The sequence below is a fragment of the Argopecten irradians genome, chromosome 1 (genome assembly GCF_041381155.1).
Source record: "Argopecten irradians isolate NY chromosome 1, Ai_NY, whole genome shotgun sequence".
Classification (NCBI taxonomy): domain Eukaryota; kingdom Metazoa; phylum Mollusca; class Bivalvia; order Pectinida; family Pectinidae; genus Argopecten; species Argopecten irradians.
In genome coordinates, this window is record NC_091134.1 from 6,235,353 (window position 1) to 6,252,930 (window position 17,578).

Below are 17,578 nucleotides of genomic sequence, written 5' to 3' on the forward strand. Positions count from 1 at the left end.
TATTTGCCATGGTGACGTCTGGGTTAGACAAATTACACAATGCAACCAAACTTGGAATGTACATTTTATGTATAATGGCCCACACATAATTAGCTGGTTACAGCCAGAATAAGAACTTAGACATAATGCACTGTTATATTGTATTCTGTTTCCAGCAGACTTTCAGTTGGACATAACTTCATGGATTACTATTTGTTATAACTTGAAAAGCATTTTGACCAAAACTTATAGCTGGACTATAAGGAGTTAACTAGTGACAAGAATTCCACCAAAGTTGATGTGTCGCCTGCACAGCATCATAAAAAATAGTTATTTACAGTTGAAAATATTGTTAATAATAAGGTGAAAGTCCCGTAATTCTTGCAAATATTAATGGATTTTGACCAGTATCAAACCCATCTAAGATTTCATCAAAATAAAGCAATACACCAAATTTGGTTTAAAACGGACAATAGATTTATACTAAAGTTATCGAGCGGGAACCATGCTTTAACGATTTTAAAGTCCCGTAACTCTTGCAAATATTGACAGATTGTGACCAGAATTAAATCCATCTAAGATCTCATTAATATAAAGCAATACACCAAATTTGGTTGAAATCGGACAATCAATAATAAAGTAAATCGAGCAGAAACCATTGATTTATCTGTTTTGACGATTTTAAAACCATGTAACTCTTGCAAATATTGACGGATTTTGACCATAACTGAATTCAATCAAGATCTCATTGATATAAAGCAATTTCTGAATTTTGTTGAAAATGGACAATAAATATTTAAGTCATCGAGCGGAAACCATGGATTTATCTGTTTTGACGATTTTAAAGTCCCATAACTCTTGCAAATATTGACGGATTTTGACCATTATCAAACTCATCCGTGATCCCATTGATATAAAGCAGTAAACCGCATTTGGTTGAAATCGGACAATAAATAATTAAGTTATTGCACGGAAACCGTTTCCCGGACGACGCAGACACCGAGCTGACAGTGACGCTGACATAGTGATACCTACATGTAAGTGTCGCCCTTGCATTGCAGGCCACACAAAAAGTAAAGGTCATTGTATATAAAGTCGAATTACCTGGTAATTGTGTTGTCAATATTGATCAAGGTAAGACCAAAGGAACCACAAGACCACATTTAACCTACTGTAGACAGTTATCATTGTTTTCTTCAGTATATGATCATATTTGTCTTCCAATCATCTCTTATCAAATGTATGTGTGTTTGTGTCAATAACAACAACATCTCACTGATTTTTTTCCAAATCACTTTACTGATTGTCAGCAATTGACAACAATCGTATTAAATTTAATAACACAGTATTTCTGACATATTTCACAAACAACACACCAACACAATAGTGGGGGACAGGCCTCCAGCATTGTCATTGTCATCAGTAATAGTACAAGCACGTCTACAGGCTTAAGATGGCACCTCACTCCTGTCAAATCTATCTCCAATTACAGAAGAGTTCAAGTAGATAATTTATATCATTAGAGACAGTCAGTTGTAAATTGATAGATTACAACAAAATATAGTTGGTAGTATACTGCTCAAATTTTGTCCTTAATATTGACTTTTTTATTTTGAAAATTTTGTTAGCAGAGAACACAAAAAGATTTCAAAAGGATTTTGCTGATCTGACAACTGCTGCAAGTGGTTCTTGAATTGTCAGAATGCAAGATAAACTAAGTACTGCCATTCATCTTACTAATGGAGCATTTGAAAACATCTGAATGCAGTGCTTTAGATTTGATCCTGAATGTGTTGAAACTCTTCAATGCCTGGAAGATACAATCAGCTTTAGCAACGTGCCACCTTAAACAAACAAGATAAATCTTTGGTTTCATTGACTGATCTACATCAAGATCAAAAAGGAATTCAAAACTATCAATAACATATATACAACCTGATTTGATAGAAGTGATCATTGTATCACACAATACTATATATGTTAAAGCAGAGAACCATCAGAGAGTACAAGCACAAACACAGAATGTGGCTCTTACCCACTGTAGCTTCTAGTACAATAGTAAGGAGAGACACATCGGTAGATAGTGAGTTTCAGTAGATAGTGACTTTCAGTAGATAATGTGACATTCGGAATCTATTGATACAGACTTTCACAAGACAAAAACAAAATCATTTTAACTTTTTTTTTATATTTCGATTGGATTTAGACTTATAATTTTTGTAGTCGCCAACAGCTATAGTTACTTGTTGTATTCTATCTTGAGAAAGATTAGAAACAGGGCACTATTGATTTTTTTCCCCATATGTACCTATCCATTGTTAAAACTAAAGAATTTCTTCTTTCAAATTGAAATGTTTGTTACAACCACCACCTGCTGTAATATTTCATGTTCTTGTCATTAACATTTTTTGAAGACATTGTACCATATAGAAGATGTATGAAACAGAATGGATTTTTGTATCAACTCTAGATCATGGTATAGCTGCCCATGCCATAGTATCACATCATTTTTAAACTGATAGAAATTTCATTCAATCTCCAGTTAAAAATTGGATACAAAATTTTAAACTCAAAATGACCCTTACACTTTGAAGGATTGTTTTTGCAAAAAATATTTTTAAAAGTGGAACAGCACAGAAGTATTATTGCCACTGCACACTGATCTCCTTACAGATGTATTATCCACTGTTATAGACAAATAAGGTGTTTTCTGTAATAACAACAAAACCATCAAGATGATATGTATTTGTGACGTCTCATCATTCATAACACACAGATTTCCACACAGGGACAAAATCAAAAGGAAAAATCAGGAGCTAGGTTTCTTGTTGGAATAAAATTCATCTCTTTTAACAACAAATAAACAAAGTTTTTGTGTATTCATTTATACATATAAAGTATGCAGATTTAGATTTAAAAAAAACCCAGGGGAAAATGCTGTACATGTATGCCAGAATGATCATGATTAGCTGTTATGTATTATGTTAGATTCTTCTGTTGTACATCAATTAACTAAATAATATCCTTTTTAATACATCAGCGAAAAAAATTAAAAACTGAGGATTTCAGGAAACAAGAGGCCGAAGGGCCTTAACGGTCATCTGGCTACCTTGGCAATAGCTGTATAGGGAATTAATTAGATATATGGTGTCATGGTTAAAAAATAAAAACACTTGGTCATGACCATGTAAGGATCATTTCATGCAAGTTTCAGTCAAACTGCAAGGGTAGAACTTTAGAAGAAGTTCAAAATGTGTTTTCAAGATGACAGCTTTGGTGGCCATCTTGGTTTTCGGGTCAACACAAAATATAAAAATACTTGGTCAGGACCATGACAAGGATCATTTCATGCAAGTATCAGCTAAATCACACTGGCAGAATTTGAGAAGATGTTCAAAATTCAAGATTTTAGCCTAATTGACCCCTGGCCTTGAAAGTAGGTCAAGGTCATTCATTTCAATAACTTTGATAACCCTTCATCCCAGCATGCCACAGGCCAAATATGAGTACCCTGGACCTTTTGGTTAGTTACAAGAAGTCATTCAAAGAATTGAGCCTATTTGACCCCTGTGACCTAGAAAATAAGTCAAAGTAATCCATTTTCACACCTTTAGTAGGCCTTCATTACAGCATAAAACAGGCGAAATATGAGTACTCTGGGCCTTACGGTTATTGAGAAGAAAAAGTTTGTGTGTACCCTTGTGACCTTGACAGCAGGTCAAAGTCATTCATCTTCATAACTTTGGTAGCTCTTTATCCCAGCACGCTACAGGCCAAATATAAGTACTCTGAGCCTTACAGTTATGGAGAAGTTGTTCAAAGATTTAAGCCTATTTAACCCCTGTGACCTTGAAAGAAGGTCAAGGTAATCCATTTTCACACCTGTAGTAGGCCTTCATTACAGCATGCAACAGGTGAAATACGAGTACTCTGGGCCTTACGGTTATTGAGAAGAAAACATTAAAAGATTTTAGCTTTTTAGGCCCTTGTGACCTTGACAGCAGGTCAAAGTCATTCATCTTCATAACCTTGGTAGCTCTTTATCCCAGCATGCTACAGGCCAAATATAAGTACTCTGAGCCTTACAGTTATTGAGGAGAAGTCGTTCAAAGATTTAAGTCTTTTAACCCCTGTGACCTTGAAAGTAGGTCAAGGTCATAAATTCTCAGAACTTTGGTAGCCCTTCATCCCAACATACTACAGGCCAAATATGAGTACTCTGGGCCTCATGGTTAAAGAAAGAAGTCGTTCAAAGATTTTAGCCTATTTGACCCCTGTGATGTTGAAAGTAGGTCAAGGTCATATATTTTCACAACTTTGGTAGTCCTTAATCCCAGCATGCTACAGGCAAAATATGAGTACTCTGGGCCTTATGGCTATTGAGAAGAAGTTGTTCAAAGATTTTAGCCTTTTTGACCCCTGTCCTTGACCATTAATTTTCATAACTTTTTTAGCTCTTCATCCCAGCATGCTACGGGCCAAATATGAGTACTCTGGGCCTTATGGCTATTGAGAAGAAGTTGTTCAAAGATTTTAGCCTTTTTGACCCCTGTCCTTGACCATTAATTTTCATAACTTTTTTAGTTCTTCATCCCAGCATGCTACGGGCCAAATATGAGTACTCTGGGCCTTTTGGCTATTGAGAAGAAGTTGTTCAAAGATTTTAGCCTTTTTGACCCCTGTCCTTGACCATTAATTTTCACAACTTTTTTAGCTCTTCATCCCAGCATGCTACGGGCCAAATATGAGTACTCTGGGACTTATGGCTATTGAGAAGCAGTCGTTCAAGGATTTGAGCCTATTTGACCCCTGTGACCTCGAAAGTAGGTCAAGGTCATTAATTTGTACAACTTTGGTAGCCCTTCAACCCAGCATGCTACAGGCCAAATATGAGTACTCTGGGCCTTACAGTTATTGAGAAGTCGTTCAAAGATTTCAGCCTATTTGAGCCCTGTGACCTTGAAAGTAGGTCAAGGTCATTAATTTTCACAACTTTGGTAGCCCTTCATCCCAGCATGCTACAGGCCAAATATGAGTACTCTGGGCCTTACAGTTATTGAGAAGAAGTCCTTCAAAGATTTCAGCCTATTAGAGCCCTGTGACATTGAAAGTAGGTCAAGGTCATATATTCAAACAACTTTGGTAGCCCTTCATCCCAGCATGCTACAGGCCAAATACGAGTACTCTGGGCCTTATGGTTATTGAGAAGAAGTTGTTCAAAGATTTTAGCCTTTTTGACCCCTGTGACCTTGAAAGTAGGTCAAGGTCAATAATTTTCACAACTTTGGTAGCCCTTCATCCCAACATGCTACAGGCCAAATATGAGTACTTTAGGCCTTACGGTTGTTGAGGAGAAGTCGTTTGAATGAAAAGTTTACGCACGGCGGACGTCGACGGACGGTGCATGATGACTATAGGTCATGCTGACCCTTTGGGTCAGATGACCTAAAAAACCCTAATCTACACAGAACAAAAACAAGAAGTCCAATATTCTTCAAATATTGGATCAATCACTTCAAAAATGCGTTTGTAACTCATAATCAATCTAGGTTGTAAAAGCCTAAATATATTTGGCAGAAAAACAAATTTTTCAGTGATTTTGTAGATCAATTACTGTTATATGATGCCATACATGTACACGGAAATTATACAACAGATTTCAACAATAAATTTTACACTGGGATGTACTATCACTATATCACAATGTTTAAACAACTTGACAATATAATGTCACTCAATTTTTGGCAATGCCATATCAAATTGAATAAAAATTTACCAACGTCATAGTCACAACAGAAATAATTTTTGTTTTGAAATTAAAATCAACAGATTCAAAGCAAATTGTAAAGTATTAGCTAGTTGGAATCATTAAATCAGTGGATATACAGTTTATACAATAGATATAAGTGTGTTACAGTAATGCTGTTTAATAAAGTATAACTCAACAAAATCTACTAACGTAGAAAATATTTGGCTTAATATGAACTTCAGTGTAAAAGGTATTTAGAAAATTTATTCTATACCTATGAAAAACAAATCAAGAATTAAATTTGAAATTCAAGTAAAACAACATTTGACTATTTCAATATAATATAACCACATATGCATCTATCTTAAAGGTTTGTGGCAGAGTGCATTCCCTTAGACCACAAAAGTTCATTTTTCATAGTGGACAATTTTGTATTAAACATTTGAAGAAAAATTTTTAATTTCACAATTTTTAAGAATTGGCAGTTTTATCATGCAGAGTTTCAGCGTCAAGATATAAACTCTTAAGAGCATTTGGCAATTTTTAATTTTAGCTTTTTAGCATTTAACTGTATTGGCTGGGTCAGAATAACAGTTTAAACACACCTAACGAAGGGAGACAACTCCATCAACAAGGGATGTAACTCCCATTAATAACTGTTAATGAAACACATGAAATAAATGGAATTCAAATGATTGTCAAAGCAAAGGATAATAATTAAGGTATATGTATATATATATCTATATATCTATAAAACTTCTACATCGCCATGGTAATTATGGCAACAACACTAACAAAATAAAGCCATAGAAGAAACAACCTGGGATTTCATAACAAATGCAATAATCTTTCTGTACTCAAATAACTTAATTAAAAATATAAACAAGATAAAATCAGAGTAAAATTATTTAAAGCAAATGATACCTTGGTAGCGAATTACTTAAGATCTTAGAACACATATTTATACAAGGAGTATAAATCTACAAAACAACACACCACTTTTTTTAACATAAAATTTAATTGATTAGTTTTGTGCAGTTTAACTGGATTTACTGACTGAATTATTGAAATACTATAAAAAAGGATTACACAGGTTTATATCTCCCACAAGTAAATTGTCTGCTTTAGATCTATTCACAGCCAAATACGGTCCTTTGGATCTCCTCATATGGACCTCAAACTTGCCATGTAGAGGTTGGGGGTTATTGGTAGAAGACAAATGTAATTCAAAGATAAATGAAAATGAAAACAAACTTTCACTGAGAAATAAGATGTCATCTGTTTTGCATTCACCATGTTAAAATATAGCAAAAATAATAACTTAATCTGTAGCAAGATTTCGATATCAATTTTCTGTCCTTTGTTTTCTTGAAATTAATTTGAAAGTAAGTATGTCATTGAACAAGATTCTGCTGAGAGACACGATACACCAGATACTGGCCATCCGTAATGTTGTGCACATAGTTGTAGTGCTCTTTGTGATATAATGCTGTAAGGTAGAGGAGTGTCTGAAGTAAAACTTGTGCCATACACACTGGCAGATATCAGACTCCTCATCTCAATGTTTAACAAGCCAATTTAGCTAAATGCAATCATAGGCATCCCCCCTAATATAGTGTTGAACTGCTCGATCCTTTATCTCATTCTCCCCTGAGTTTCCTAATGGACTGGTCTAGGCTCTGATTTCGAAAGACCTAAATGTGTTTTCAGGGGTTAATGAGTTCAATCTGAAGAGTTCACATTTGTCTTCAGAGGAGAGAGATTTGAATACATTTCATTATTTGTTGTGTCAAATTAGGCCAGGACAAACATTAAGACTAAGATTTCATATATTGTTTCCATCGACTTGGTGGAGTTTGATAATGTGTAGCTTAACATACTTGTTTTATCCAAGTCAATCACCTTCTAATCGGTATATATACATGACTTTCTTGTATAAACTGTATGTTTTAAGCCTGAATTGTAAACATTTTGGCAAATCCTGCTCAAGGCAGATGCTATCATAGGTTATTTCAAATATTATAATATGCCTGCCACAAAAAAGTTTGTGTACAAGTTCTTTAAAGGAACATAAATAAGGGCAGATCGAGAAAAAGGAGATAACATTTTTTTTTTAAATAAATGGTTATCTGCCTGTTAAGCAGTGAACTAACACTATAAGATCTCCCTTAATTCCACAGCTACCCTGGGTATATCACAATCCGAACCCAACTGTTTGTTGTGAAAATATACTAACCCTGAAGGCCATTCAGTTCTTAAAATAATTCAATTTTAACTCTGTTATAATTTATGTTAAAACAATAGACTTTGCATGGCAAGCATAAAATGTTCTTAACCTAAAAGTGGCATTCCTCTAAAATATATTTCAAACTGTTTGACATGTTGATAAATCTATGACTGATAAATATCTGGGATAGCAAAAATCTAGAACAATAAAACGAGCTTAATGAAGATGGCAATAAGGTAATTCAGATTAAAAATATTCCAAACATCTATAACAACATACTACAACTACATTCATTTTCAAAACAATATTGCAGAAATTTGAATTTTACATATCATCATAAAGAATCATGATAAGCAAACAGGATTTCATCACACATAAGATTCTAAACATTATTGTTTAAGTCAATGAGGTTCATTGAGGGATATGTGTATACCAACAAAACAAACCAGTAATATATATAGCTGAACAACAGTCTAAGCTTTGGACGTAGGGAATATTTCAGGAAACTGATCAATTTCAGTTTAATCTATGCTGGTTTCAGCATTTGCTGAAGTACAGGAAAACCCCTGTCTTCAGAGTCTCCGGCAGAGATCTGAGAGTTTGAGCTTTTCACAGTTTCACTCGGAACTAGTGTGGAATTCTGGGATATTGAGGGTTGATTTGACTGTCCGCCATTGATCTGGTTCACAACCCCGACAGTAGCACCACCAATCTGCTTATGTACATCACCATTGGATAGTTTTGGAATTTTGTTGGCGTCGTTCCCATAGTTACCTCCCTCCTGCTGACGCTTGTTTGGAGAAGGTGATGTTTGAGACGACGTTGGCATGCCTGCTGTTACCATGACAACATCTTGATCAAATGTTTTGTTTGAGGCTGATGTAACATAGTTAGTGAACTTTTGACCTTGGGAAAGTTCTGAACTGTTTGTCTCTCCTATCACTTCATTACTCTCCTTGTTCACAACCTTATATAACTCTTTCTCATTTCTTACAATCCATTTATTATTTCCAACAGAAATGATCTCCACTTCTTTCTCACCGAATATGAGCATGTTCTGTTCATATAACAGTTTTTGTTTGTTAGACAGTTGTTGTTTATCGACTGAACTCGTTGGCGATGCAGACATAACCTGTTGCCCTGGTACGACTTGCTGTATTTCCAGTGACGTCTTCGCACTGGAATTTTGAGACATCGTTGGAGAAGTACTTTCCACAGGTTGACTCTGTTCCTTTTCAAGCTGTGGGGGTTTTGAGGCAACAGCTTCATTTACAGGTCGACTCTCGACCTTATCAACATCCTTCGGTTCCTCTTTTAACTTTGGCATATCCCTGGGATGAGCAGCTGATAAGTCCAGAGGGGACGGTCCACTTCTCTCTGAGGGGCTGGGACTGGTAACAGGCAGCTGGGCAGGAGACTGAGGGTAGTGCCACATTGCTGGTACCAAGTTGACCACATTAGGGGTTGTCGGGGGCCCTGTAGCTAGTACTGGTGCTGCCTGAGGGGCTGCAGGTCTTGGAGGAGGTGCTGCACCTCCCCCTAGGCCCCTATCTGGCAAGTTGTAATCATAGTATATGGCACCAAACTTGTCAAATCCAACTGGGTTGGGATTTGAATTGAACACAACGTTCCCGTTGACAGGGATCCTGCTAGCTGTCTCTCTGCTGGCTCGGGACTTTTGTCCTGGAGTGGTTCTCATGACACCAGTGGGAGAGGAACTGCTGGAGGAAGTGGCATCACCTCGACTAGAAACACGTGACCGACCCCTAGATACCTTGGTCTGTGGACTTCTTTGTGACGGCATTGTAGGACTTACACTAGAGGGAGCTGAAGTGCGGATCTGTTCCGGAGACTGTACACTGACTACACTGGGAGATATCTGGATTGACTTGGTAGCAGCGTCTGTTTCATCGATACTCTCGCCCTCCTTCATCATGGCTGCCGTCTGAGTTGAAATAAGATGAGAGATAACTGCCTGGAGACTATTGTGTCGGGAAGCATCCGATTTGCCATTGGAACTAGTACTGCCTCCACTCCTGTTCAACTCATCTGCATCCTCAACAGATATAACTTCGCCCTCAATGACCGCACCAGTTTGACCTTTGGCCTGACCTTCCTTTGACTTTGGTGAGATTTTCTCCTTTGGCGAGGAGGTGGTAAGGGTGGTTGGTGACGGAGCTAAGCCTTGAGTTGGAGACTGAGACAGTGAGATTGGAGTCTGAGTCAACATCATCTGTTGGCCTACCCCTGACATCGCTGGCACCATGATGGTCTGGTTGGCGTCCAAGGTGACCGCCTGTACAGGTATGATGGTACATGTAGTATCTATAGGAGCGGCTCCTGATGACGCTGTTGTCGTGGCCACTGGCTGCATTTGAGCTGCTGCAGCATGTAAGTGAGGAACTGATAACATATATTTCTGTATACCTTCTGTGTCCAGGGGTAGATCATCCATATCAGTAGTCTGAAACAGAAAACTCATAATCTATACAAATATCACTAAATATTCAAAGGTTCACCTTAATATATCCAGTAAGGTGTGTTACTGGTATTGTAAGTGAAATGAAATACTATATCAAATAGTCATAAGTTTTATGTAATCATCATGTTTGTGGAGTATTTGGAGTATCGGTAAAACTAGGATATGTATATAGTATGTTATAACTTCTACTGATTCCTATGGTGAGGTAACTGTAGTACATTGTCCCCTGGTGTATTTATTAGTAGTAAATCCCATTACATATAAAGTCAATTATAGCTGTCCAGACAGGTTTGAAGGAAAACATCAAATTCTAGTATCAATATTGAGTTTTGGAGGGGATAAGTTTTATGTAATTATTACACTTGATTTTAAATGTCATTAATCAAATTTTCTCATCAATCTTAATTAAATTAAAAAATGATTTGGGTGTAAGGAATCATTCCACTCACATCTTCTGAGTCAGGAAATCCGGCCAGATCCAGAGATCTGCGCTGTAGTATAGCCTTGTCCCGGATGATTCGGTTGATTGAACTTATAGAAGGGATGTTCTTTTCTGTGCAGATTCCATCACTTAGCAACCTAAAACAAACAAAAACATTTCATGTTGATAAACAACTGTTCTGAAAATATGTTGGAAGACATGGATTGAACATTCTTAAAACTTTGTTTTGTAACAAATTCCAAAGCAGTAAACCTGAAATAACAAAACGTCTTCAATAATTGTAAATGATATCTCTGATAATGTCAGAAAAAGATGGATGATTAAAGATAAAATCCAGTGGTCCACATAAATGGTTTTCAAGTTTTCTGCAAATGTTTATAATATAGATTATATGCCAAATTTTTCCACCATACCCTTTGGCTACTGGTGAGAAAGAAACAGATGTTGATACACATTGTATTAAGTTGACATTCCGAGTTGTAGAAAATTGTACTCTATATTAGACTACCAGCTGACAGCCAATTTAGTCCACTGTTGTGAAGAGCACCTACACGTATCAGGAATATCACTACTTATCACATGTAGAAAGCCTCCAAACCCTTGTGAATCCAGTTTAGTATTACATCTCCTCCATACAAATTTAGTCGATCAGCAAAAGTATCCTCCATTAATTTTGTTATTATTGATTTTTTTATCATGTATCATGAGAAAAATCAAGTAAAAATGCAGATTAGACAAAATACAATTCTATTTGGTTATTAAAACAAAATCAAACAAATCTGTACCTTTCTTTTGGAAGTGTTGAAGAGTACAGAAAACTCAAAATGCAGACAATTAGTTCTATGTATAATATGCTCAATCATCCTAAAAACTTCAGAGATTGTGGGACAGTTCTACTATGCACTAGAAATGTCTGTAAATCAAATGCCTCCACATAATATGGCTTACATTAATATCCCTATTCCCTTCCATTTCATAGCTGGGGCATGAAATTGCTAAAAATTGACAAAGGTATTTTTCTATTTCTTGGCTTTTTAAAACTATTTTTATAATCTACCGTTAATACAAAATTACATCCTAAAATCTATCTTTGAGGAAAGAAAGTTTTAGACAAACCGTTCAGTAAGTTGTGTACAACTCTGATTCACCTGTGATTTATGAATGCTAACAGTGATTAGAGTTATTTCCCTTGTGCCAGCCCGGTAGAAAATGAATACCTTTACGGTTTCTTTATTAATCCTGTTCAATACAATGCAATGTTGAGTACATAGAATCAAATATTGGGATTCCAAGACAAGACTTTAAAATCTAAGTAATAAGAAGTTCTTGGCAAAGCCTTGTGTCAAGAGAACAGTTTGATAATAACTAAATATTCACTATTGCATTGATCTGATAATCTTAAAAAGCAACCAGACACATTTCTTCTGAAGAAAATCTTGGAAAAAGCAAAACCGTGATAGAATCAAAATTTTCCCCACTAAATCAGGAACTGATCATGAAATAAAAGTATACAATAGAAACAAGCTGTTCTGTCATGGGACATTCTTGTGTGGGTATGTAGATAATATCACAGCCTTTTCTTAAATGGGAACTTCTTATCCTTTAAGTTGCCTTTTAAATAAATCTACATACCCTTTCTTTTCATTAAATAAACTTTGAAGATTTCAGTCCCTTAAGAATGGCCTAGGCACCCTCTTTCATATAATGGAAGAACTTAATGAATTAAAAGTAGATCTCACTGTCAACATGTGGGGAAGGCAGGGTCAGGTTGTTCTTGAAATTAAAACGATAGCACTTTTCAGATAGGAAGCTTGAATACTAGTGGTGGAAAAAGGTTGAGATTTCCCCGACCCATACCTAACAATCTTTTTAACAACAAACATTTAACTTCATAAAAGCAACATACATAAAATGAAAAAAAATCCCAATTCCAATATAGACGGCCTAATATAATTTTAGAAGTGTACAATTTCCAGTCAGGTAGTGGAGACTGAGAAATTACAAAGCACAAGCTCGGCATTGAATCTTATCTTTTTCCGACATCACCTAATCCAGGAGATGCAATGTGATTTTATCTAAGAAGTGAAGTGTATCATGAAACCATTCCGGCAAATGCAGGGTATGACATCCAACGACTCAAAGTAATCGCAGTGATGCCAAAAGCAATCATTGTAAAGAGAGATACGATCGTAACTCGGGCTAAAAAAACGAGTAAAACGGTGCGAAAAAGGATTACATTGTGTTTGGGCAATGGTGTATCATCAGCTAAGCTGTTACGCCTTGATGCACAGTGTATTTTGTCCGCTGGCTCAGGTGATAAATCGCGGCCCGGGTAATGACTATGATAGGATTGAGATGCTATCGAGTCAGTTTAAATTGATTGTGCAGAAAGCTTTTGAAAGCTAAGCAATTATGCCAGAGTTTTCTACACAAAAGAAAAACCCATTGACCGTAAAAACACAGTAAAAAACTTCCTATATTCATTGAAATAACTGTATGCTAACATTGGGTAAAATATACTAATGTGCTGGCTTATACATAGGGCCCAAATTGACTGTGACGTGAACAAATGTGGTGAGCAGGCAGCGCTTACTGTAACATTGTAGGTGCTTGGTACGACGTGTCCCTTAGTATCCAGACCCAAGCATGTGACGTAAACGCATGACAGTACGCTTTTAGCAACATTTCCCATGTGAGGGGCCCAGGCATAGGAACGCATACATGGTGATGACAAAGCCCGTCACCCTAACCTACATCTGTTGTGATACAGATTTCTGTTTTGTTGCACAGTTTCAATGAAATCGGCCTATAAATGAAACTAGTGTTGAGATTCAATGAGTGGTCACACATGACTGATCTCGCTCTTTGAGAATTGGCTACACCAAGTTTTATTATGTCCATGCTTGTTTTCTAACAATGTAAGACTCTAACACAAATTAGCCAGGATCAATAAGTTCAATACTGCATTATGATTTCATCCTACAAGAAAACCTTTACAAGGACTGCTTTGCATTTAGAACTGATAAGACCACCATTAGGCCGTCAATATACGAACCATGCGTGAACTACGATAAAAATTGGGATTGAATAGCGATGGTATTATTGGTAATAAAACCATAAATCCACGGAGTTGAGCTGTTAAAACTAGTGTCTCTGTCGCTATCTATATCACAGTGGACATCCGTGCTCACTGCCGAGACATCAAACATGTCATATTTAAAACCAAACCCACATTAAAACTAAAGTGTTATGAAAATTGTGGGCATAACTGTGAAAACTATAAAAATTAAAAGCATTGAAAAAGTGTGAAAACTTGTAAAACATTGATAGCAACTGAGAAAACACAATTGTTAAAATGTAGGTGAAGTAAACAAATACCACAACAAGGTAAACAGCTTTCCATAAAGACAATTGTGTCATAAACAAATCATAAACAAACATTGTATCGTAACGTACTTCCTAGTGACTAAGGAATGGCAATTTAATCGTAAATAGGAAGAAATTAGACTTTAGTATCTATAATTACAATGATTGTGTGAACAATAAGCTTTCAAATAAGGTCAACATACACCAAGAAAAAGGTGTGAAAAAACAGAGAAAAGAAGCAGCTACAAACAAGTTTTGTCAACATACCTAATTTAACTTTTGGAGTTGTTTTTATTGTTGACATGATTCTCCATAGTAGATCTCCGAATGACCAGTTTCACCTTAGTAACTGCCCTTGACTTTAATCACCATCGCTAATTATAATTCTTGGTCTTATGGCTGTACCCTTTATTATGTTTGTCTTTGACCTTAGTTATATAACTTGTATTTTTAAAATTTGTCATTGACCTTAGTTGTACATCTATCTATAAAATTTAAAAAATTATCCTTGACCTTAATTGCACATCTATCTATCAAGTTTGTCCTTGACCTTAGTTGTAAATCTATCTATAAAGTTTTAAAAAAATTGTCCTTGACCTTAGTTGTACATCTATCTATAAAGTTTAAAAAATTATCCTTGACCTTAATTGTACATCTATCTATCAAGTTTGTCCTTGACCTTAGTTGTAAATCTATCTATAAAGTTTTTAAAAAATTGTCCTTGACCTTAGTTGTACATCTATCTATAAAGTTTTTTGTTGACCTTTGCTGTATAACTTCTATCTATGTTTGTCCTTGATATCTCACAAGATTTTTCATGAACTCTTATATCTCTATATTCCATATGAAATTCGAGACATAGAACAGACCGAGTTCCTATCGCTATCCAACATGTACTCAGATAGAGCAGTCTAGTTTTAATGAAGTGCTCAATTACATTATTTAATCAAAGTCCAGATTCACTAGAATTTTGTTTTAAACAATTACAATCACAAAAACCATTGGAGACTTTTTTTTTTTATCAAAATCAACAAAATATGAAAGATCAGATTACATCTCTTTCCATGCTTTGGTCTAATGACGCGGTCAAACACCATCACAGAGAGACTTTTTCAATAAAACTTGATAAAACTCTGTAAAGTGTCTTTTAAGATAAGTATTACCAAACACAGACAATTTTCTTTTCTTTTCTTCAATAAAGTCGATAAAAATACTTAGCGCCCAAGTAACCATAACGGAAAATATTTTCCAGGAGAGACAGAGTTTTTGGTATCAGCAGCTGATTGATGCCAATCATACATTTTATGGTTTTATACAAGTACACACATAATCCCCAAAGGAATACTGGACCCCATAAATCTTACCACACTTTCTAAACCGCACAAATTGATCCATTTTCTTGGACAAAAACTTCTCTTATCTACTCTTAACTATACTTTAAGCAACTACATACATCATATATTTTTGACATGTAATGCTATCCAACATAAACTGCAGAAATTGTATAAAAAAATTTTATCACATAATTTTTTTTTCTTCAGTTTCTGCTATCTGATGTCTCTGCACATTGCTGAGAAAACACCTAGTCCCCAAGAGTCAAACTGATCAAGACACCCATTCGACTGTCCCTTCCCCACAAAATCTATGGATCAAATCACAACTTTGACCTTCACATTTTCACCTTGGAATCCATTGCAATAGTGTGACTCTACCGAATATCTAAGCCTAGAAGCGAAAGTTGTGTTATCTTCAGAAACATCTGGTTCCATTCTCTAAGTATTCTTCCATTTAATAAAGCAATGATCTGTTGCACTTGGTTCCCTTCAGCTTTTACGTTTTCTAAAATTCCTTATGATTTCTGTAAAACTCCTGCTACATCAGGGTGTAAATGTAGACTGTTTATGATTTGGCCTCAACCCATTCTGAGTCAATGTATATAAGAGTAACTAATCTTTGTTCCTTTTAAAGACATATCGGTGATACTCACGAGTCAATGTATATAAGAGTAACTAATCTTTGTTCCTTTTTAAGACATATCGGTGATACTCACGAGTCAATATATATAAGAGTAACTAATCTTTGTTCCTTTTAAAGACATATCGGTGATACTCACGAGTCAATGTATTTAAGAGTAACTAATCTTTGTTCCTTTTAAAGACATATCGGTGATACTCACGAGTCAATGTATATAAGAGTAACTAATCTTTGTTCCTTTTTAAGACATATCGGTGATACTCACATGTCAATGTTATCAAGTCTACTAAACAGTCATGAACTTGTATCCATGTTACACATGTGGGCATCCACCAATCCCTGTTATTCCATTTATAGGACAGAAAAAAATAGACAGAAAATAAAATAATAATATGAAAACTAATAACTAAGTATAATTCCAGGAAACTTACTTTTGTCGTATTTCCCAAGCAAACATCTGTGGGTTTTCTATTTTGTACTGACGGACCCTGCTGACTACACCAGGGGTCGTGACCTTTGGTTTGCTTCCTCCAATCTGCCCAGGGTTAATACTGCCGGTCTTCCTATATCTGAAATATATAAAACATTCAGTTATATTTGGTGTGTAGAGCTGGTTTCATTATAATTATACAAGGATATTTTTGGAAACATAAATCTATTTTCTTGTTAAGTAGAAATAGCCCTGGTGACAATAAGAAAGTTTTTCGTTTTGTAAAAAAAACTTTTCGTACAAATTTTCATGAAAATAAAAGAGTATTATCTATCACCTTCTATATATCTTTATTATATATCTATATACTTTATATATCTTTAGACTGTCCAGTATCACAGTTGACCAGACAATTTACCACCTACTTGCTATAGCTGGGTGCTTTTTTGTCTAGTAAATGAACCAATATGACTCTGCCTCTTGCCTGGTTTTATTGTACCAACATGTGTTCTTTTGGTCTTGTTTACAGTCTACATGACTCTGCCTATTACATTGTCAACAAGTCAAGTTCACACACTGACAAATGGAGTTAGTGACAATATTCAGTGTTGAGTCAATATACTTATGACAGTAACAGTAACAGCCTGTAGGTTTGTAGTGGGACCTGGTCCTGGCTGAATAAAATATATCTCAACATTCCAACAATATGCATACATATACATAATTAAATGTTGGACAAAGATTCAACAAGGATACCCCTGTTTTTTTCTGGCAGTTCATTGTTAAGGAGACTCATTTTCACTGCAAATAATGAGCTCTACACCAAGGGGCCCCGTGGGGAGTAGGTTTTGTTACCGAGAAAATATCAACCAGTCTCACGTCAGCCTATTGGTGTGCGGTGATCCACAACAAGAGGTCATGCTTGACAC

At 35.7% G+C, this 17,578-nt stretch overlaps 1 protein-coding gene across 8 annotated transcripts in view; it reads right to left on the reverse strand.

Annotated features, from left to right (window-relative positions):
• Positions 1 to 1,255: 1,255 nt before the first annotated feature.
• The window catches only part of LOC138316058 (uncharacterized), a 125,200-nt gene continuing 108,877 nt past the window's right edge, over positions 1,256 to 17,578 (reverse strand). For all 8 annotated transcript variants that reach the window (XM_069257540.1, XM_069257598.1, XM_069257589.1 and 5 more), the window contains 3 exons: positions 16,651 to 16,788; positions 10,887 to 11,016; positions 1,256 to 10,419 (listed from right to left, as the gene is read on the reverse strand). In XM_069257540.1, coding sequence (XP_069113641.1) covers positions 8,482 to 10,419; positions 10,887 to 11,016; positions 16,651 to 16,788 — 2,206 coding nt within the window. In that variant the 3' untranslated portion in view covers positions 1,256 to 8,481. The remainder of the gene's footprint in view (positions 10,420 to 10,886; positions 11,017 to 16,650; positions 16,789 to 17,578) is intronic.